The sequence below is a fragment of the Asparagus officinalis genome, chromosome 8, assembly GCF_001876935.1.
Source record: "Asparagus officinalis chromosome 8, Aspof.V1, whole genome shotgun sequence".
Lineage (NCBI taxonomy): Eukaryota > Viridiplantae > Streptophyta > Magnoliopsida > Asparagales > Asparagaceae > Asparagus > Asparagus officinalis.
The window spans coordinates 113,615,180-113,638,157 of NC_033801.1; the positions used below are offsets into that span (position 1 = coordinate 113,615,180).

At 38.9% G+C, this 22,978-nt stretch overlaps 1 protein-coding gene across 2 annotated transcripts; it reads right to left on the reverse strand.

The window, feature by feature from the left end:
• On the reverse strand, positions 5,203-15,871 carry LOC109822004 (pentatricopeptide repeat-containing protein At3g03580-like). Of its 2 annotated transcripts, XM_020388156.1 has the most exons (4): positions 14,428-15,871; positions 13,473-13,536; positions 13,253-13,384; positions 5,203-5,264 (listed from the first exon to the last, which is right to left on the reverse strand). In XM_020388156.1, the coding sequence occupies exons 1-3, from the start codon at positions 15,763-15,765 to the stop codon at positions 13,368-13,370; spliced, it is 1,419 nt and encodes a 472-aa protein (XP_020243745.1). In that variant the 5' UTR covers positions 15,766-15,871; the 3' UTR covers positions 5,203-5,264; positions 13,253-13,367. The 2 variants fall into 2 exon arrangements, with proteins under 2 accessions (XP_020243745.1, XP_020243744.1); XM_020388155.1 differs by having other exon boundaries at positions 13,253-13,536.

A 22,978-nucleotide genomic window follows, 5' to 3' on the forward strand; every position in this document is an offset into this window, starting at 1 on the left:
GTGAAAACACCTCATTGTAATCAACGCCCTCAAGCTGTGCATATCCCTTGGCAACCAATCTGGCTTTGAACCGAATGTTCCCAATAAAAGATCCCTCCTTCTTAGCATACACCCACTTGCAACCAATAGCTTTCTTACCCTTAGGTAGCTTTGCAAGTTCCCAAGTGTCGTTCTTCTGAAGAGATTGCATCTCCTCCTCCATAGCATTCCTCCACCTAATAGAATCAGGGCTGGACCCTGCCTCCCTGAATGTGGCAGGAATCAAATCATCAACGACCTCCATAGATAAAGCATATGTCACCATGACATCATCATATCTAGATGGCCGACGAATCTCTCTCCTCGGTCTATCTGCTGCAATGGACCCCTGAGCATGACCCTGCTCCTGAGCCTCACCATCCACTGTATCCACTAATTGCCCGACTGTCATCTCATCTCCTTCCAGTGTCACCTCTGTAGGAGTCTTAATAGACACAGTGTTGACTAGAGTGGGTGGAGTCACATCATCCTCCATCTGCTGCGATATCCCTCCTGTCTTATCTTCCTCCACCTGCTGAGGAACTCGAGGCTTCATCATGTACGCCTCATCAAATGTGACATCTCTGCTAATGACCATCTTCTTGTCTTGTGGATCCTATAATTTGAAGCCTTTGACACCTTCTCTAAACCCTACAAAGATAGTCTTCCTCGCTCTCGGATTCAACTTCTCATCACTAACATGGAAATAAGCTGGACACCCAAATATCCGAAGAGTCTTATAATCAAAAGCCACAGAACCAGACCAACACTCCATAGGAGTCTTCCCCTCTATCGCAGTGCACGACAACCTGTTAACGAGATGGCTCACATAAACTAACGCCTCGGCCCAAAAGGATCTAGCCAATCCACTCTGCGTCATCATACATCGCACCTTCTTCAGTAAGGTACGGTTCAGCCTCTCTGTCACCCCATTCTGTTGCGGTGTCTCTCTAACTGTGAAGTGTCTTCTAATGTCGTGATCCCGACAAAACTGCAGAAATGGATCACTCTTATACACTCCACCATTGTCTGAACGAAGAGTCTTCACCTTTCTACTTGTCTGCAGTTCCACTTTCTTCTTCCACTCCACAAATATATCCAGGACCTCATGTTTATGCTTCATGGTATATACCCAATTCCTCCTGGAATAATCATCAATGAAAGTGACAAAATAATTTGCCCCACCAAGCGATGTATGCTTAGAAGGGCCCCAAACATCTGTGTGAATGTAGTCTAATATACCTTGGGTGTTGTGAATTGCGGTGCCAAACTTCACTTTAGTCTTCTTCCCAAGAATGCAATGCTCACACAGTTCCATCTTGCAGGTCTTTGCACCGTTTAATAGTCCTTGTTTTGCCAATGACTGTAGGGACTTATCACCTGTGTGTTCAAACCTCATGTGCCATAGTATGGTAGTGTCCTCCTCTGTGGTGATAGAAACAACCATACCCCCTGTAACTGTCTTGCCCTTTAAGTAGTATAGGTTGTCTTCCCTGACACCTCGCATCACCACCATGGACCCCTTCATGACCTTCAAAGTAGCATCCTCTAAGATCACTCTGTAACCAGCTGCCTCCAAAGTCCCAAGAGAAATGATGTTCTTCGTCAACTGCGGCACGAACCTTACTTCTTTCAATTTCCTAGTCACCCCATCATGCATTCTGATTCTGACTGAGCCAATCCCACTAATAGGACAAACGTGATTATTCCCCATGAGCACCATGTCCCCTCTCTCCAACTCCTCAAAGTTGGTAAACCAATCCCTTTTAGGGCAAATGTGAAATGTAGCTCCCGAATCAAGCATCCACTCCGTAGAGTCGGCATAACAAACTGACGGCAGTGCGGGACAAGAATAACCGGAAGAATCCGAATCTGAAATGTCGCCAACAACCTTAGCAATATTCACCTCTGAAGCTTGTACAGCTTTCCCCCTTTGCTTCCCGGTTCTATCCTTCAACTTTGGGCACTCATTCTTCCAATGTCCCTCTTCTTTGCAAAAGGCACATTGATTTCTACCAACACTCTTATGACCACTCCTATTCTTTGATTTTGAGCGGTTGAATCTTTGACGGTTTGAACTATGGCCATGAACTGCTAATGCATCACCCGATGCCTTCTCGGATGGCTCACTATCATTCCTCCTCAGCTCATAATTTACCAATGTCGAGGTCACCTCATTGTAGCTAACTGTAGTTCGCCCATTTATCATAGTGAGAACAAAAGTACTAAACTCATCATCCGGCAACGAACACAATAGTAACATCGCCTTGTCTTCATCCTCCACCATGATATCAACATTGGCCATATCCGAAATTAGCTTTGTGAAGTTGTTAACATGCTCTCGAATGGAAACTCCTCTCTTCATCTTGAATTGGTAGAACCTTTTCTTCAAATGAAGCATATTCTCAATGCTCTTCGTCAAATATTTTTCATTGAGTGTTTCCTACAATCTCTTCACCGACGTCTCGTTCATCACATCATAAATGAGATCCGACGTCAAGCATGACCGAATCACCCATAAGCTCTACTGTTCATTTTCTTCCAAACATTGTCTTCAACATCTTCGGGTTTCTCTTGTAGCTCAAGAGTCTCATCTAAATTTTGTGCATCTAAGGCGTCCATTACTTGACACCTCCATAAGCCGAAATTTATCTTGCCATCGAACTTTGGAACATCAATTTTAGTATTATTGATGCTCAAACTTTGGATCGCCTTTGTCAAAGTCGATCCCGATGTACTTGTAGCACTTGAACTAGCCTTGTTTGTTTCAATCATATTGTAGATCTACTCTCCCAACAAGAACCCAACGGTGAATCCTTCGAATAAACTCCCAAATCCAACCCGGAGCTCTGATACCACTTGTTGTGCGCCGCGGAAGCCCGATTAGACAAATCAATAGCACACACAAGAACCAATAATAGACCACAATAGAACCCAAGCCACCCAATCATAGCAAGAACACAAGATATATGTGGTTCGGCAATGTGCCTACGTCCACGGGACAAGGAGGGGGAGAGTTTTACTATTAGAAATCAAAGGGAATACAAGTTAGGGTTACAAATCTTACCAAAACCCTCAAATAAGCCCTCTCAATCTCTCCAAATGGCTCCAACAATAGAAGCCCCAAATCTCCTCTTAGTTCAGCTCAAAATCCCCTCCCACCAACCCTAGATCCATCGCGGTCGACCGCGATCCATCGCGGTCGACTGCCACGGTCGACCGCCCTCAATCCCAGAGCAGCAGCAAAAATCCAGAGACTTCTGGGTCGACCGCGGTGAAAGCAGAAACTTCTGCGATCGACCGCCACTGATCCAAACGCATAGAAGCCTCTGTGCACGAACGCGGTCGACCGCCACCCAGTCTACCTGAAACCTGAGCCTGAAAGCCAATTCTACACTCATCCCATACCGTGCGATTATCATTCAGGTTCTCCTCCACCAACCTCTACCGCCTGACGTTGTGGCTGTCCTTCCTCCTCTTCGGCTTGTTTGTGATGATCCAAGAGTGACTTCAAATAGATAGAAGTGCAATAGTAGGAGACGAGGGGAACACTGGCGAACTAGGAAAGATGACATCAAATTTGACAGAGAGAAGTTTGTACACTAATAGCCCTCTTTCTAACTTGACTCGGACATTAGAATAGAGGAAAGTTGTGTTTTTATCCTCAAAAATTTTTCTTCATCTATTTCCCGGCGGATGCACTATTTGACAATTGTTTAAATTTCGATCAAAATACTATCTCCATAATAGGCTGGCGTAGCCTACATATTACCCCTATAAATTTGTAAAAAATAAGATTGGGATTCTTCGATTCAAAGGATTAAAGGTGGGAGCCCTAACATTAAATCTTCTAAGATTAAGACTATTCAAAGGATGGGGCGGCTCAGTAGGTCACATGACAAAGCCGTGTCGCTCCCCCGTTGGGCTCGATTCCCGTCTGTGCTAAAGGCGCCATAAATATAAATGAAAAAAGACTACTCAAAGGATAAGACAGGAGCTGTTATATACCTTAGCACGTCCTAATTACACAAAACACATTTGGAAAATGTACTGAACATTGGTCCCAGTGCTTATATTTAGTTTCTTCTGCAATCAAAACTGATTTTGAAATAAACAGTGGTCCAAATAAAGCCATATCGCGCGTTGATTAATTGATGCACAGTGATCTGACTTCTCCTTTTGTTCCCAACATTTTTTCACCTAAGCCTGAAATATGTTTACTGTACAGAGAGAATTTATTGAGGACTGCACAAAAGAACAGGCTGAATGAGTTGTGTTACTATACATGTATCATGCAAAATTTTCATGGCGGTGAGAAAAGTCTCATGTGTTGTTGGCTTTATTTGTCTTTTTGAACCAACAAATCCATTTAAGATCAGTCAGCAACCAGTCTCATATTTGAAAGATAGGGTTTGATACCCTGAAGTCCTTGAGCATATATGGACTGTTAATTTCGGAAAAAATACAAGAAAAGTTTTCTAATTCTTTTTCAAGGACACAGATCCTTTCATTTTGATTGGATGTGGAGGTGCTCTGATTGTTTTAACGCTCAAAAAAAGAACAAAGAACTCAAAGTACACGATGAAAAATGCAAGAGTGAAGCTTGAAGCAAACACAAGAATGATATATCTTCAATAAGTACTTTTATCAGTGATGAAAGTGATCATGTATGCAACAATATACCCACATTTCTAAGATGCTTGATTTTTGAAACATAGGTAAACACTTTGGTTAGAATGAAACATACCTTCTCTTAGCTTCAGTTTTCCAATTTACAAACTTAATTCTGGGGGATCAAAAGGAAAAAATAAAGTAAGAAGGAAACAAGACAGATCCAGGCATAAACAAGAATGGTTTATAATGGTCAAAATTTATGCCCTTAGTTCTTTTCCAACAAAGAAAAGGTATTATATTCATATGCCTAAGAATCCATACTCCTCACAATAAAACCGAGAAATACGTATTTTATCTTGACAAATGTGTAAAAATACAAAATTTCCTACCTATTTCCATGATTTTGCACCCTTACATGCAAGCAGACATACATATAGATACCTTGTCCTAGAGCTTAAGAGGCTTTTAAGGGCCATCAGTTTTTTCATCAATCACCATCAACATAAAGGCAATTGCATCAAGATATGCTCAGATGGGTTTTAAGAGTTTTAAGGACTCTAAGTCCCACCTCAAAAAGTCTGGTCATAATTAAATGTACAAGCCTCAGTAGAAACCTGGGTCCCTAAATCCACCTGTAGTCAGAAGGATGAAAAAACAAGAGACTAATTACACTTGGTTTATTTCCACAGAATAAAACAAGAGGAAAAATTCAAGTAACTAAAAGATATGTCATCTAAGGACCAGATGAGCCACTTGAAATTTAATGTGAGAAAAACATTGAGCACCTTTCATGATAAGTAACTATTTCATATGGAAAGAAGGGAAAAAAAGGAAACTAGAGGCAATAACAAAAACAAAACAATCTTTGATTTTTCAAGCCCATTTTCATCATATTTCCATTTGTATTCATACCTGTCATAAGTAAAGAGATATAAATACGATATGTATATCATATAATATTCACATTCACCCATCTGTACGCCTAATCTTCAAGCAAATACAAGATAAAGGTACATAACATGATAGACAAATTGCACAAAGTTAAAGACAATAAGAGTAAGTGGGTCCCAGTGACCTACACCAACATTTGAGTCCAACACATTATTTAAGTGTACACCTAATACTTCTGCTATTGGAAAGCAAACAATATTAAAGCAACAAGGTACATGGGATTAACTTTCCATACATAGCTAGGTTACTGTAGACTTTCTTAGGTAAAGATTAGGGTTCTCTTTTCTCACAGAGAGGTACCCTTTATATTAATGTACTCTTACAAATAAGCCCTTACAATATTAACTAATTAGCTTAATGTATCTAAATAACTCAACACTCCCCCTCAAGATGGGCGATAGATATCAATCATTCCCATCTTGTTACAAAAGATATCATGCTCTCTAGAACCTAATCCTTTTGTTAAACAATCAGCTAGCTGCTCTTCTGATTTCACATAGCTCACAGTCAGAATTCCTCTATTCAGTTGCTCCTTGATAAAGAACCTATCAATCTCTACATGTTTGGTCCGATCATGCTGAACAGGATTGTTTGCAATATTAATCGCCGATTTGTTGTCACACCAAAGTTGTAAGGAGTTTCTTCTAAATAAGCGCAGCTCAGATAGTATGTTTTTGACCCACATCAACTCGCACAGACTAACTGCCATAGCTCTGTACTCGGCCTCAGCAGTAGACCTAGCCACCACATCTTGCTTCTTGCTACGCCAAGATACGAGATTGCCACCAACAAATACACAGTAACCTGTAGTGGACCTACGATCATCCATACAACCCGCCCAATCAGCATCACAATAGCCTTCAATTCTCAGATGTCCAGAACTCCTGAACCATAACCCCTTTCCTGGGCTTCCTTTAATGTACCTAAGAATTCTGCGAACTGCCTCCATATGCTGCTCTCTGGGATCATGCATATATCTACTCACCACGCTCACTGCATGAGTAATATCAGGTCTCGTATGGCATAGATATATAAGTCGTCCAACCAATCTTTGATATTGCTCTTTACTCACAGGGTCCCCACCCTCGGCACTCATCTTATGATTCTGCTCAATAGGAGTAGATGCAACTCTGCACCCCAACATCCCTGTCTCTGAGAGAAGATCCAGAGCATACTTCCGCTGAGAAAGCACTATACCCTTTCGCGACCTTGCAATTTCAATTCCGAGAAAGTACTTCAACTGCCCCAGATCTTTAACTTCAAATTCCTCTCCCAATTTCTTCTTCAACAGTAGGATTTCCTCAGCGTCATCTCCAGTGATTACAATATCATCAACATAGACCGCCAGGATAGTGATACGAGTTTTGGAGTGCCTGTAAAACACAGTATGATCACCATTGCACTGCTTGTACCCCATACCACAAACTGCCAACCTGAATCTATCAAACCATGCCCTCGGAGACTGTTTTAACCCATACAAAGACTTCTTCAACTTGCACACCTTCCCAGCTACTTGAGAAATAGTGAAGCCTGGTGGAATCTCCATATATACCTCCTCTTGAAGATCTCCATGCAAAAAGGCATTCTTGACATCTAGCTGATGTAGTGGCCAATTAAAGTTGGCAGCACATGACACCAACACTCTAACAGTACTCATCTTTGCTACTGGAGCAAATGTCTCGTCATAGTCAATGCCGTATGTTTGGCTGTAGCCTTTAGCAACCAATCTGGCCTTGTATCTGTCGATCTTGCCCTCTGGAGTTTGCTTAACCGTATACACCCACTTACATCCAACAGCACGCTTCCCAGCTGGCAAAGGTACCAACTCCCATGTGTCATTCTTCTTCAAGGCCTGGAGTTCCTCGTGCATGGCATTCAACCACCTAGGATCTTGCTTAGCTACCTGCCAGTTGTTAGGTACAGGCACTGAATGCAACGATGCAATGAATGACTTATATGCAGGTGGAATGGATGCATATGAAATGTAATTCGCAATATCAGTATCCCAATTACCAAACTTAGCTGGAGGTTTTCCAGCATTGACTCTAGAGGTTCTGCGGGGCAAGACAGGAGTATCAGAGGTATCAGGGAAGGAATCGTTACCTATCGACTCAGGTGGAGGAGAAGAGCAAGGCACTGGAGAGGAGGGACTTGGGTCATCAACATTTGTGGGTACTGACACAGGCACGGGAGGCGGCTCATGCTGCTGTTTCTGTCTCCTCGTGTATACTCTCAGCTCCCCCTGACTTTGACTACCAACTCCTAAGTCACCACCACTACTCGGCGATGTACCATCACTACTCGGTGACTCAAGAGGACATGGAATCATCCCGACCACAATATCATTCTCATTCTCATTCTCATTCTCCCCCTCTCTACTAGCATCAGTAGAGCCATCTCCAAACAAGGAACTCAACTCCGTCTTCTCCCCATAAAAAGGTTCAAACTCCCGAAAAGTCACATCCATACTGACAAACAGCCTTCTTTCAGTGGGACACCAACACTTGTATCCTTTTTGACTTGATGAGTAGCCAACAAAGATACATTTAACTGCTTGCGGATCCAGTTTACTCACCATCAACCTGTGATCTCTCACATAACATGTGCATCCAAACACTCTTGGTGGAACAACAAAAACATTCGAGCCCAAAAGCATCTCACATGGTGTCTTCATCCCTAATACTCTTGATGGCATCCTGTTGATCAAATAAGCTGCTGTCATAACAGCCTCACTCCATAAAAACTTAGGCACATTCATTGTCAACATCAATGAGCGTGCCACTTCCAGTAGATGCCTGTTCTTACGCTCAGCCACCCCATTCTGAGCAGGGGTGTCTGGGCAGGTGGTTTGATGAACAATTCCCTGATTAGAGATGAAAGCTGCAAACTCCTTATTGACATACTCAGTCCCATTATCTGTTCGAAGAATCTTCACCTGCACTCCAAACTGTGTCTTCACATAAGCCGAGAAATCTTAAAAACATTTGTAAACCTCTGATTTCTGCTTCATCATGTATATCCAGGTCATACGTGAATAACAATCAATGAAAGTAACAAACCATCTAAAACCACTGATAGAGGTAGTAGGACATGGTCCCCAAACATCAGAATGGACAAGTGCAAATGGTTCACAACTTCGAAGACCAATCATTCTATAAGTAGAACGAGTATGTTTTCCAAGTTCACATGCATTACAAAATAACTCTTTTCTATCCACTTTCTTCATTAACTCAGGTTCTAATCTATTTAAACTCTCAAAAGATAAATGCCCTAACCGGCAATGTTGAAGCATCGCTTCTGCCTCTGGCCCTCCGCTAACAGCAGCAGCAATCATTGCTGTCTCCCTGTCCAAATACCAAAGACCATCACGTCTGATACCAGTCCCAATCCTCCTCCCCGTTTCCTTCTCTTGAAAGACACACAAATCTCGATCAAATAACACGGTGCAATTTAATTGATCAATGAGAGAGCTAACTGAGAGTAAGTTAACTGGAAACGAAGGAACATGCAATACTGATGACAAGGTAACAGATGAAGTGCAATGGACCGAGCCAGTACCCCTGATGGGTTGGGATGTCCCATCAGCAGTCTGAACTGTCTCAGGATGCATATGCTTACTCGGATAATATAATGCAAACTCACTAGATGTTCCTGTGACATGCCTAGATGCACCTGAGTCTATGATCCAATCAACATGAGTTTTAGTGGATGCAAGTGCCTGAACCTGTGTACCTTTGTTCGCATGAGCATAACCAATAAAGTTACCAAAGCATGTAGTGGTAGACAGATCCTGGGTGACTTGTCTCTTGCCATTCGAACTCTCAGCCTGAAGCTTGAACAGACGTAGTTCCTCCAGCTCTGTTATTTCAGCTCCAGTCATCCCAGCGTAGTTCCTCCAGCTCTGTTATTTCAGCTCCAGTCATCCCAGCAGTAGTCTGAGACTCATCTGTCACAGCTAGGTGAGCAACTCCTTTGCTTACACGCCCCCTGCCTCCTCGACCTGCACGGCCACGAGTCTGACCATGTTCACCCCAGTTCCTTTCCCTAGGTGGCTTAGGACACATCTGTCTCAGATGCCCTACCTCTCCGCAGTTGAAGCACTGCCTAGTCTCCCCTCTGAATCCAGTGTTATCCGGGTTGGATACCACCAGTGCAGACTTCTCTCCTGTAAGTCCACCTATTTCAGACCGTAGCCTGATACGACTCTCCTCCTGTATCATGGCCGAGACTGCCTTCTCCAGTGGTGGGATCTACCTCGGAGAAACAACATGGTCCTCTTCTGCAAAGAGGCCTCGCGCTCCTTGCACTCAGGGTCCTTGCAGCTCGCAAGGGGCGAGAAGTGATCGTGATCGAGCCACAAGCGCTTCAGCTCTGTGGCGTACTCCTGTACAGTCCTCTCTCCCTGGACTATAGCGCCGATCTTCTTCTCGATCTGAAATACCCTCAGGTTGTTCAACTTCTTGATGATCTCCTCCATCGTATTTTTTTCAGTCTTTGTCATCGGTCCAACTTCTATTCTTGTGGTGCGCAACGAAAAAATTCCGGCAGCACTTCGACAGTACAACAAGATAGATAGATCAACAAGAATTCTTGTTTCACCAAGGAAACAAGAACCAAGAAGCAAGATATCTCAACAAAGTGAGATATCAGCTCTTCTCTCATCAGTTCTAGGACTGACTTGTCGAGGAAACCTAAATAAACTATTACAAATCAAAAACCTCTCTCTTTCCTTTTTTTTTTTACCCTTTTTTTTTTACTGTAGCAGAACCAAACTACCTGCTCATCTGATACAGATCCCCTTTTTCGTCTTCTCTTCCCCCCAATAAAAAAACACCCAAATAAAAAAAACTAACTTTTTTTTAAGCCCCCAAATCAGTCATTCATTGCCTTCGTCGATTTGGGAAGTTCCACTCTGAGTTTTTATAGCTTCTTCTCTACCAATCTACCCTTCTAATCTCTCTTTGCAGCACCTGATGAGAATCAAAGATGCCAAAAAAAAAAACGCTGGAAACTTCCCCTTCATCTTCTTCTTCTAGCACAGCGAACTGTTCCCCCAAATCCAACTTTTCAGCACCTGATGAGAATCAAAGATTCTAAAAAACCGCTGGAAACTTCCCCTTCATCTTCTTCTTCTAGCACAGCGAACTGTTCCCAAAATCCTGAATCTGGGACACGAACGACTTCTCCGCCTCCTCGAGCACGATCGTGCAAACTTCAGCAGCTTCGCCCTTGTCTCCAGCAGCGTCGGAAGAAACTGATCGGCCGTCGGATCTTCGTCGGATCTCGGATCTTGAGATCTTAGTCGGATCTCGTCGGATATGCGTCGCCCTCGTCTCCAGCAGCGTCGGATCTCGTCGGATCTTGCTGCAAGCCTCGTCGGATCTTGAGATCTTCGTCGGATCGTCGGGCTTCGTCGTCCTGATCTTCGTCTTCGTCGGGCTCTTCGAGGACACGACCCTGTGCGCGATTCACACGACAAGGATCACGATCACGCCCAGCTCCCAGAGGCGCCGCAACATGGCTCTGATACCATGTAGACTTTCTTAGGTAAAGATTAGGGTTCTCTTTTCTCACAGAGAGGTACCCTTTATATTAATGTACTCTTACAAATAAGCCCTTACAATATTAACTAATTAGCTTAATGTATCTAAATAACTCAACAGTTACCATACTTATGGAATTCTGTATACCTTACTAGAAATTTTTTTTTTTTTTTTAGTTCTTGGCCGGCTACCTTCCAACATAAATTACAAAAGAGTAATGTGATTGTGGGCTGTTGGAGATAATGAAGAAATAGTAAGGGTGCATGTAATTGTTGGCTGTTAGAGATAATGAACTTATCTTTTTTAGGATAATCAACATTATGGTCAAGTTGTATAATTACTGATACCAAATTTCTTTATATTTAGAATAATTTACAAAGCAAAGGCTGTATACTCACCCATAAGGTGAAGAATCTCCAAAATGAAAATATATATACTTTTAAATATGGGAATACGTGGGCAAATTACATACAAGATATTCAGTGTACAACTAAGATATTGTCTATTTGTCTTTTATAGTTAAAAAACTTTGAAGTTTATACATAAAAAATTATCTAATTAATAAAAAATTATACAAAAAGCTAACCTATATATAGATGCATCAAATAAAATAAAATCATGAAACGATCATTCATGTGTTAGAATTTCTAACTTCCTGGTCTCATATCCATATTCCAATAGCATTGTAAAAGAAAATATCTTTTTCTTATACCCCGTGAATAGACAACTATGCAATAAGAAACAGTCTGATCTTAAGACTAGTCAAACAGGTTTTAGTTAGAAGGGAATGAAGAAACTTGAAATACTTAGTTGGAATCTGACCAAAGCAACCAATCCCCATTAAGCTTTTTGTGAATAGTATTAATACGATCATTCAGGTGTTAAATAATTGTTCTCTGAGAAAAAACAGAAGTTCCTGTGCAATAAAGAAATTTTCAAGTTGCTAAACATAATGAAAGATAATCTTTTTAAAATGCTTATTCTCCTTTTCAACTTTTGTTTTTCAGTGGTATCTCATACTGCTAATTTTTCTTTGCAGATCGTCATGCTTATAAGGTTACAACCATCCTCATTTAAGGATGTGAAAGTTTACAGGATCTAAACCGTGGCTAGATGAGTTCATTTTTCACATCTATGATCCAGTTGTGTAATGATTTCCTTTGTCTTTCTTGGTTTAACAAAACAGAAGGAAGGCCTAATCATGATAATAATGAAGAGTTCCTGACTGCGATCCTGATGGCTTTATCAGAACCTAGAGCAACGGAAAATTTATAGAAGTACCATATGAAGCAAAGTTACATTCCACACATAGAATCTCATATCACATTGTTAACTATTTGCATGACAAACACTGGCCGCAGTAAAAAGGGGTAGTTATATTTTTCCATGATAAATTTCCAGAGCCAAGATGCTAAATAGAAAATTGCTCCAAAAATACAGTTCCCACAGCTTAATTTCATTCTGGATGGGAGAATACCTCTCTATCAAACTTGAGCACTAAATTTGGCATCAAATGAAAATAATTAGTGGGTAACTACATAATCCATAGATTAAATACAGTTCTAAGTTCTTTCTTTGTCTGCTTTGAAGCAGAAAGGATTTGGACTCCTACTTCCTTCTTCCTTGGATTCATGGAGTTCATATAGGCTCCATGTCATCAGGTTCTACAGTAAACAGGGAAAGATTTTGAATGATTTGGCTTGAGAGGTTTTGCTCACTAATAGCCTTTCTAATTTCAAACCAGGCCATTAGAAAAGATAAAAAGTGGAATTTCTATTGTATTTTCTTTATCTTGGACTGATATGATGGGCTTCTCTTTATTTTTGTCAGTTCTGCACTTCTGCATACATTTAATTGGTGAAATTACAGATCTCAAGACTAATGCATGCAACATAATGCACCATACCTAAAAGCTCGAAGTCTTCTTCTAATACATTCCTTTTAAACATAGTCTCATAAATTTGACACAAGTTAAAACTGATTCATGCTTTAAAAGTTGAAAGATCTACAAAGAAATAGGAGTACCAAGAAATAGCAGTCCTTGGCATGAAGAGAGCTTAAATAATTCCATAGAATATTCATAAAACATGAAAAAATCTTCAAAAATAAATTCTCCACGAGCTTACATGGTGAAAATTTTGGGCAGAAGCAGAATAGCCAAATGCAAGTAGAGCAAGCTTAAATGCTCATCCCATGTCAATATTCAGGTATTCTAAGGCATTTTTTTAGGAGAGATATTTTTCAGTGAAAGAACCTGCCTATTGCAGAACAAAGAAGAGATAATTAAGTGAAATTTTAAAATATAATCAAATATTTGCAGACATTCAGTAATATAAATGAAACTACCTCTGTCCTTTTCTGAACTGGAAGAATAGCATCTTCTATCATTTGCTCCAAGAAGGAAGACATTCTGCAATAGTGATAACATGATCAGAAGTTATCACCACTAAACAAATCAATAGATATATTAGTTCTAGTACCAACTAGATATTGTACATAGTCCATAAGGATATGTGACTTCACTTAGACTAAATAAATATAAAACAGAATATCTCTAGCTTCCATTAGAACAACTACAACCTACTCTTCTTTCCAATCCTTTCTCCCTCAACAAATCTAAAACACCATTTGCTTCCTCCCTCCGACCCGCTGAAAGATAAATATCAGCAAGCATCAAATAATTAGCTGCATTATTTGACTCCAACATAAATAATTGCTGAGCTGATGCTTCTCCAGTCACTAGATCCCCATACACTCTACAAGCACTAAGTAAAGTTCCCCACAGAACTGAATTCACGCAATTCTTCTTCATCCCTATCTTTAAAAAGTTATATGCATCTTTCAAAAGCCCAGCTCGGCCAAAAATATCAATCATACATGTAAAATGTTCAATGCCTGGATCCAAGCCATACTCTTTTTCCATAGATTCAAACAACTCCCTCCCTTCATCTACAAATCCAGCATGGCTACAAGCAGATAATATGGCAAGGAAAGTTATATGGTTAGGTCTTGTCTTTGTTTTTGTCATCAGCTTAAACAGATCAAGAGCCTCTTCTGCGCTTCCATTCCAAGCATAAGCTTTTATCATCAGACTCCATGACATTACATTCTTCTCTTGAATACTAATAAATAGTTTAAATGAGTCATTAATGCTTCCGGATTTAGCATACATATCAATAAGCGAATTAGCAACTGATCTTTCTGAATCAAAACCTAGTTTTATAATGTGACCATGAGTTTCGAGACCTTTTATAGGCAATGGAATTAAAGAGATAGCTGGTAGCATTGTTAAGAAGGTTACAGCATCAAATCTGATTCCTCTTCTTTGCATTATTCGTGTGATCTCAAACACTCGATTCTCCTGTTTACGCTCTACACCAGCTTTGATAACTGCATTCCAAGCAACAACATCTTCTCTAACTGATGCGACTTCATCAAGAAGTTTCGTTGCAGTATCTATCTCTGTACACCTTGCACACATGTAGATAAATGCAGTGATCAGATAAACTTCCGATGTTAATTCTCCATTCTCGTTTACCAAGTACTTATTTTTTATCCATATGCCCTCTTGATAATCACCCAAATCTGCACAGGCTTGAATCACACTAAGCAAAATGGGTCGGGTGGGAAAAATCCCTGTATTTGAAATCATCTTATGGAAAAGACCAAGAGCAACATGTGGGTGTTCATTCTCTACATATCCACCAATCATTGTACTCCATGAAATTGCATCCCTTAAAATCATCCCATCGAACAATTTATCTGCATCATCCAAGCAACCACAAGAAGTATACATTGCCATCAGAGAGTTCAAGACATTCGTATTGGCTTCAAAACCTATTTCCGTCGTATGAGCATGGAAGATTTTCCCATTACGAAGCAAACCCAAATCCCCACAACCAGAGATCAAACTCACCAGTGTAGCCTCCGTAGGAAATATTCCGTCAGCACCCCTCATTTTCTCATACAACTTTATAGCATCAGAAATACACCCAGCTAGTGAATAGCCCGATATCATCGCGTTCCAAGCAACCACATCTCTAACAGGCATTTCATCAAACACTCTCCGCGCATTCTCAACATCCCCACACTTGGAATACAAACCAATCAACCCTGTCGCAATAACAACATCACATTGCAATCCTTTATTCTTAACACGCTCCTCAACTGCAAAACCCAATTCAAATTCGAACAAATGGGTGCACGCCGCTATCACAAGATAAAATGTTTGCTTGTCCGGGTAGCACCCAGACGAAGGTTCAAGCATTTCATTAAACACTTCAAGGGCAAATCTTGGAAGCCCGTTTCTCAAATAACCCTTAATAAGAGAATTCCAAACGAGGGTCTTCTCGAGTGGCCTGCCGCTGCCTCTTAGATAACTAAAAACTTTTCGGGCACTCTCGATGTCTTGAAAATGGAAGTATTTGGTGATGAGATGGCTGCAGATGTAGAGATTTTGATGGAGGCCAGAGGAGATTGATTGAGCATGGAGGCAAAGGAGGGTGTTAGGGGATCTGCAGTGGGTCGAGATTGAATTGGCAAGAGATTCTTTGAGATTTTGCCAACTGCTTTGAGTTGAGGTGAAACTGGATTTTGGCGGGAGGTTGAAGATTAGCTTCGCAAATGGGTTTGGTTTCATTAATGGAGAAGCACGCTGTTAAGAGAAATTAATCACGCAGAAGTTGTTTTGATTAATGAGACAACACAAGCGTAATTAGGACTATTTTGTTGTCATCAAACTTATATAAGACTATACCAGATTTGAAAAGGAACATGACAAAATACTCCCAATTAATGTTGTTGGTCTAACCACAATAAGAGTCCTTTTCGGCCTAAAATTTCGTTTTAGGACTCAATAATAATCCTAAAATAAATTAGTGTCCATTCTAATCGAAAGTTCTTTTATAGGAACCCTATTACATGACTAATCTTAGAACTATTATGCCCTTTACAAAATAGTAATATTGACATTTGCATTAAAATTTTGGTGATATCAGGTGAAAAGTTCTATGCTAACAAAAATAAAATTGTTTTGTCATGCTTCATATCACCCCTCAAACAATAATGAACTACATTACTTAATATTACTCCAAAACATGGTATCATTATTGACCATACTATTAAAATAACTAGTGTGCACCCCGTGCAAAGCACATCCCCTGTTTTTTTAAGCACTGCATTTTGAACTTAACTCTCTCTAAGCTTTAATACATTCCATTTAATTATTGTATGCTTAAAATTAAAAATCATATCTACTCCTCTATACTTAAAGAAAAATCCAAGTTTTTATACATTTGATTTAGAAATCATATCTACTTCTCTATACTTAAAGAATGATCCAAGTTTTAATACATTTGATTTACTTTACTTTTTATGATACAGTAAATTACTATAGCATGAATAGTAACTTCAAGTGTAGATTTGATTTACTGTTTATACTATAGTAAATTATTATAGCATGAACATTAACTACGAGCGCAGAGGACCAGATTTGATTTATTGCTTATGCCACAGTATTTACTGTGCAATTATTATATCATAAACATTATTCTTTGGATTCTCTTTTAAGTATAGAGAAGTAGATATAAGTGGTATATATATTAAAATAGAAATTTGAATAAATTTTAATACTTTGTTAAGTATGTGATCAAAGATGGGGTCGTTGAAGAACATTGGAAGTCTGTTGGGGGGGAAATTCTGACCCTCCAACTTAATTTGGGAGTAGGTTAAGTTGAGTAACCATTAAGGGAGTAGTTTGAATATCATAGGTCATAACCATGTTGGATAATTTAACAATCTAGACATGAATAATTAAACTGGAAATTTAGATTAAAGTTACTGTTCACTGTCGAAACAATAGAAGTCTTCTCCTCTCTCCTCCCGTAGCCAACGATGAGAATTTGGTCTCTTTTCTGTGTACGGTTGAGAGGAGGGACTCCCACTCTTAAATAGATATTTGTGATTAACCCTACCCATCATGGTTTAATCACAACCATAGGATTACACTCCGATCGATCCTATCCTTTAGATATTCATGATAACCACCCAACTTGATAAACATGAAACTGTCTAATCAGACCATGTGGTTAGCATCATGATCCTAACTTGAATCAATGGAAACTTTAAATCAAATCCAAAAACAAGTAGGTTGGGCCACATGGGTTCGTTGGATTAATCGAACCCAACAATCTCCCACTTGGCATAACATACCTCATTTTAATTTAAAAATATATTTAAAATTTTAAAAACTTTTAAAATCGGGTGAGCACCCATTTATTTTAGAAAACAACTTGTTGCCATGATTCTATTTAAGATAGTTTTTGAAACCTTTTCCTTAAAACAAAAGTACCACTAATGGTTGATCGTGAAAACACTATATGCTCTAATATGGCACAAGGTCACTCCACGGTCCAACCGCTAGTACTGCTAATGTTCTAAAGACATTTTCCTTATGGTGGTTTTAGTGGAGTGTAATAGTAACCGTACATCCCTTATGGTCAAATCTGATGTACGCCCTTAAGTATCATCTGCAACATACACAAACGTGTATGCTGTTCTGAAACTTTTACCGGCATCCGTCATGTGAAAACTATCACCTTTAGTCCAGAACAAAAGCCTCAAATATGATGCCCAATCACATTCAGCTTATGCACAAATTTTTTAAAAGTCTCTTTACTTTAACCTTTATCACTCTATGGACCACTATCTTTAATTCAAGTTTCTTTACGATTAACTTAAAACTCTTTACTTTAAATATATATATAAAACTGCTAATATAAAAATCAGCACAATAGTTTCTTTATGAGCTCAAAGCAATCCAGAATATAGTACTTAAAAATAAAGCAAAACTGCTCCTACAACTAAATCTCACTGATCATATAGAATCGAAAGACTCTAAAACACTCATACTAGATACATGTTCCTTGAAGAGCCCTGGAGAAATTTCTTTGGTCAAGGGATCAGCAATCATTAATTGAGTCGGCAGATAAGGAATCTCAATCAATCCTTGTTCGACCTTATCAAGGACTAACAAGTACTTCACACCGATGTGCTTATTCCTGCTAGAAAAATTCTTGTTCTTTACAAACTATATGACTACCTGATTGTCACAATACAACTTTACTGGTCTTTGAATGGAATCCACCACCTTTAATTCACTGATGAAATTCTTAAGCCAAGAGGCATGCAATGTTGCTTCAAAAACAGCAACATACTCTGCCTCCATGGTGGATGTCGTCACTAAGGACTGTTTGGCACTTTTCTAGAAAACTGCTCCTCTAGCTAGCAGAATTATATAACCTGATGTTGATTTCTTGCTATCAGCACATCCAGCAAAATCTGAATCTGAATAACCGATGACTTCTAGATTTTCAGACCTTCTGTAGACCAACATAAAATCCTTGGTCCTCTGCAAATACCGTAAAACCTTCTTTTTCCAATGAGCTACACCAGGATTTTGCTGAAACCTACCTAATATTCTCACGATATAAATGATGTCTGGCCTGATGTATGACACCACATACATTAGACTCACAATTGCAGAGACATACTACTCATAGTTCACGAGCCTACGCTCAACTTCATTTCGTGGGCATTAAGATTTGTTGAACATATCTCCTTTGATAACTGGGGCTTCACCTGGTGCACAAAACTTTATACCATATCGCTGAAGGAGTTTCTCAATATAAGCCCTTTGAGATAAGCCCAACAAGCCTTTAATCCGATCTCTATGGATTTTGATGCCCAAAACATAATGAGCATCTCCGAGGTCTTTCATATTGAAATGTCTCGAAAGAAAATCCTTAGTCTCATGTAGGAGATGAATATCGCTGCTAGCAAGCAATATATCGTCTACATATAATACTAGAATGAGAAATCGACTCCCACTGATTTTGAGGTATATGCAGTGATCAACAAGATTCTCTCGGAAGCCATTTGATGTTATCACTTGATAAAATTTTAAGTATCACTCTTTGAGACCATATATTAACTTCTTCAATCTGCAGACCAGATCTCACTTAACTACAAACCCTTCAGGTTGCACCATAAAGATTTCCTCATTCAAATTTCCATTCAAGAATGCCGTCTTGATATCCATATGATAGAGCTCAAGATCAAAATGGACGACGGTTGATGATATATACAGCTGTCTTCAATGCCTCATCCTAAAAAAATTTTAGGAAAATCAGAATGACTCATCATATTGCGATCAGCATCTTGATAAGTACAATTTCTTCTTTCGGCTACTCCATTTTGTTGTGGAGAACCTGAGAGAGTGTACTAAGGAACAATGTCTTGTGACCATGATATGTGTCGTCCTGATCGCTTTTACCATAGAATTCCTTACCTCGATCAGAACGCACAATTTTAATCTTTCTTTCTAACTGTTTTTCAACTTCAGCTTGAAAAATCTTGAAAACATCCAGTGCCTCATATTTGTGGTGAAGAAGAAAAATATAGGCATAGCATGAAAAATCATCTATGAAGGAGATGAAGTATCGTTGACCACCATGAGAGAGAGTGGGAAGGTCCACAAATATCTATATGAATGAGGTTAAGGAGACCTTTACTCCTAGAGGCTTCAAATTTTCTCAATTTAGTCATCTTTCCCTTGATACAGTCAACACATGTTCCAAAATCAGAGAAATCTAATTTTTCAAGAACACTAGACTTTACTAAGGATTTCAATCGTTTTCTTGAAGCATGTCCCAATCTCTGATGCCAAATTGTGAAAGAATTGTTTTAAGCCTAGGACACTTTGTATCAGAAGAAGAAGAATTCACAGACATACAGAGAGGGGAAAGAAAAGATGCATCCGAATTTAATCTATAAAGATCGTCATTTAAGAAACTATGTCCGATAACATCCAAATCATTTCTGATAGAAACAGAATTATTCTCGAAAACAAAGCTATGACCAGATCCAAAAAAGGTCTAGAAACTGAAATAAAATTCCTTCTCATAGGAGGTACATAGAAAGTGTCTGATAAAACTAAGAAAACTACAGAATCCAAGCGCAGACTGAAAGTCCTAACGAGCTCCACCTCTAAAGGCTGTGAGTTTTCCAAAAATAGTTACTCATTTGTCCTTGCCTTCCGACTATGGATTATCCCCTCCCTTCTTCTTTAGCCACTGCTTATACTCCAGACAGTCTCTCTTCATATGACCAGGTTTCTTGCAGGAGAAACATTTAACATTTTCACTTGCTGAAGAAGTGCTAGAAGCAGTGGAAAAAATACCGAAAGACTTCTTCCCCTTATTGTACCCTTGATTCTTGAAGGATTTCTTTCCTACCTTATTTGGTCCAAGCTTGCCATGTGTCAGATTTGTCATCTTAGCTTTTCCTGTTTTTAGTTGCTCTTCCTCAGCAACACATACAATAATAAGCTCATTCAAGTCACATTTCCTGTCTTGAGAACTATAGTTCTCCTTAAAAGTGTCAAATTTCCTTGGTAGAGAAGCGACTAAAAAATGAACCATCAGATCATCCTCTAACTGAAGTCCCAACTACCTGAGATGAATGTGTTAGACCCTAGAGGGGGTTGATTAGGGTCTTATGCTAATCTAATTCTGATTAAATGCCAATTAAAATTATATTGATTAATTTGTTCTTGCAAGAAATATATGAGATGAATATGAACAAAAATGATATGAATAAGCACAAATACAATATACACTAAGCAAAACATAAACACATGATATGTTTACGACGTTCAGTCACCATGACCTACGTCTTCGCTCCTTACCTCGAGGAGATCTCCACTATCACAATCCGGTTTGGAAGCCAAAACTTCTACACACTCGGTTTACAAGTTTACCGAAAACTCTCACATAACAAATACTATACAATCACACTTTACACACTAAGTGTAGGAACCTAGCTCGTGTCCTCCTCCTCAAGTGCTCGAATACAACCTCTCCCTAGGTTCGTCAATCGACGCTACTCCTTTTGGATTCGACCCCGTCTCACGCCTCACACTTCTCTCGGTGTATAAGTGTATTACAAGTGATACTCACAATAAAGGTTAAATACAATGATTTGTTCTCTATAACAAATGAGAACACAATGAAGCTCACACTCACTAAATCACACACCACTACCCAATAATATATTGTATGAAAATATTATAAGCTCAATACAGTGTGTGTGATAACAGTGAATAGAAAATATGCAACTCAATAAATATAGCTAAGATATAAAATAATAAGCTATATGAAAAGATGAGTTAGGAAAACTTCTCAATAGACAAGAAGAACTGTAGAGGGTGATGAGGATAAGATCCTCAGTTGGAATTGAAAGCCTCTTCTTGTTGTAGAAAACTTCTTTTGAAACAGACAAACAAAACCAGCTTAAACAGCTCTTAATCTTTTGTTGAAACCTCAGTGTAAAACAAACTCTTAGTTATTGAAAGAGGAAGGCACTTGGGTATTTATACTCACTCAAGACATCAGCCAAAACAACATTGAAAAGACCAAAATAGCCCCAGAGAATCAAATAAGAAAATAGCCATTGGAAAGCAATCATGAGTTCGGCGGTCGACCGTGAGAAATTGGCGGTCGACCGCGAAGCACAAAAATCCAAAAGAATAGTTTTGAAAAGATGACGGTCGACCGCAGCGGTCGACCGTGAAAGTTTCTGGATGAGCTACGGTCGACCGCGAGATAATAAAAGGTAAAATGAACTATGAACTACTGACGGTCGACCGTGACGGTCGACCGCAAACTGATACATGGGTTTTTACAGGTTTTGTTCTGATTTTGAAAATACGTTAAAATATCAAATCAATTCCAAAAATAGTAAAACTTTGGGGAAAGTTTCTAGATGATAAAATAGACATGTTTGAAAAGGAACTTTTGGAAAAGCAATTTTTGTTTATGAAAACTCACTGTTTTTGAAAAGTGTTCATAAAACCTGTTTTTCGTGAACATAAAAGTTAAACTATGATTTGTAAACTTGTGTATATATATCATGCGTACATTATATATATATTATGAAGTATGAAAGAGATGTAAACATGAAATAAAATCTATTATAACAAAGTTTGATAAAAAATCATTTGTATCATAGAAAAAGTCAAACTTGTGTTGTGTTTACATATTGAGCTTAAATATAATCATACGATATATGTAAGCAAACTACTCTTATACCTAGGTTAATGCACACACATGAACTTGAATCTTTAACTCCTAATTGTCGTGTGTTGAATTCCTGTAAAGAGAAAAACAAACCACAAAAACTAGAAAACATATTAGCTATAAATTATTTGACAAATCATCATCAAAACCATAGGGCCAACAATCTCCCTATTTTTAATGATGGCAAACAATTTATTTAATGATATGAAATTCATATTAATAAACCAAATAAACCAAACATATGAATCATGTAGTTATATATGAATAAATCAACCATATGAAGAATATGAGTAAACCATATAACCAAACATCAACATTACATGTAGTTTTTCCATCAAAATGAATAAACCAATAAACTAAACATCAATATGTAGTTTTCATCAACATTACATGTAGTTTTTCCATCAAAATGAATAAACCAATAAACTAAACATCAATATGTAGTTTTTCTCCCCCTTTGACAACATCAAAAAGGGGAAATGAATAAACCAATAAACTAAACATCAATATGTAGTTTTTCTCCCCCTTTGACAACATCAAAAAGGGGGAAAAAATAGGAGCAACGCTCCCCCTGCATTCATGCACAGATTATAAGAAAATCTATGGCTAATACTCCCCCTGTCAATTTGCATAAATGACATAACAAATAAAAGAAGAACATATATGGGAGCTAAACATCCATAATCATCCATAAACATCATAAACATCTTAACAAGC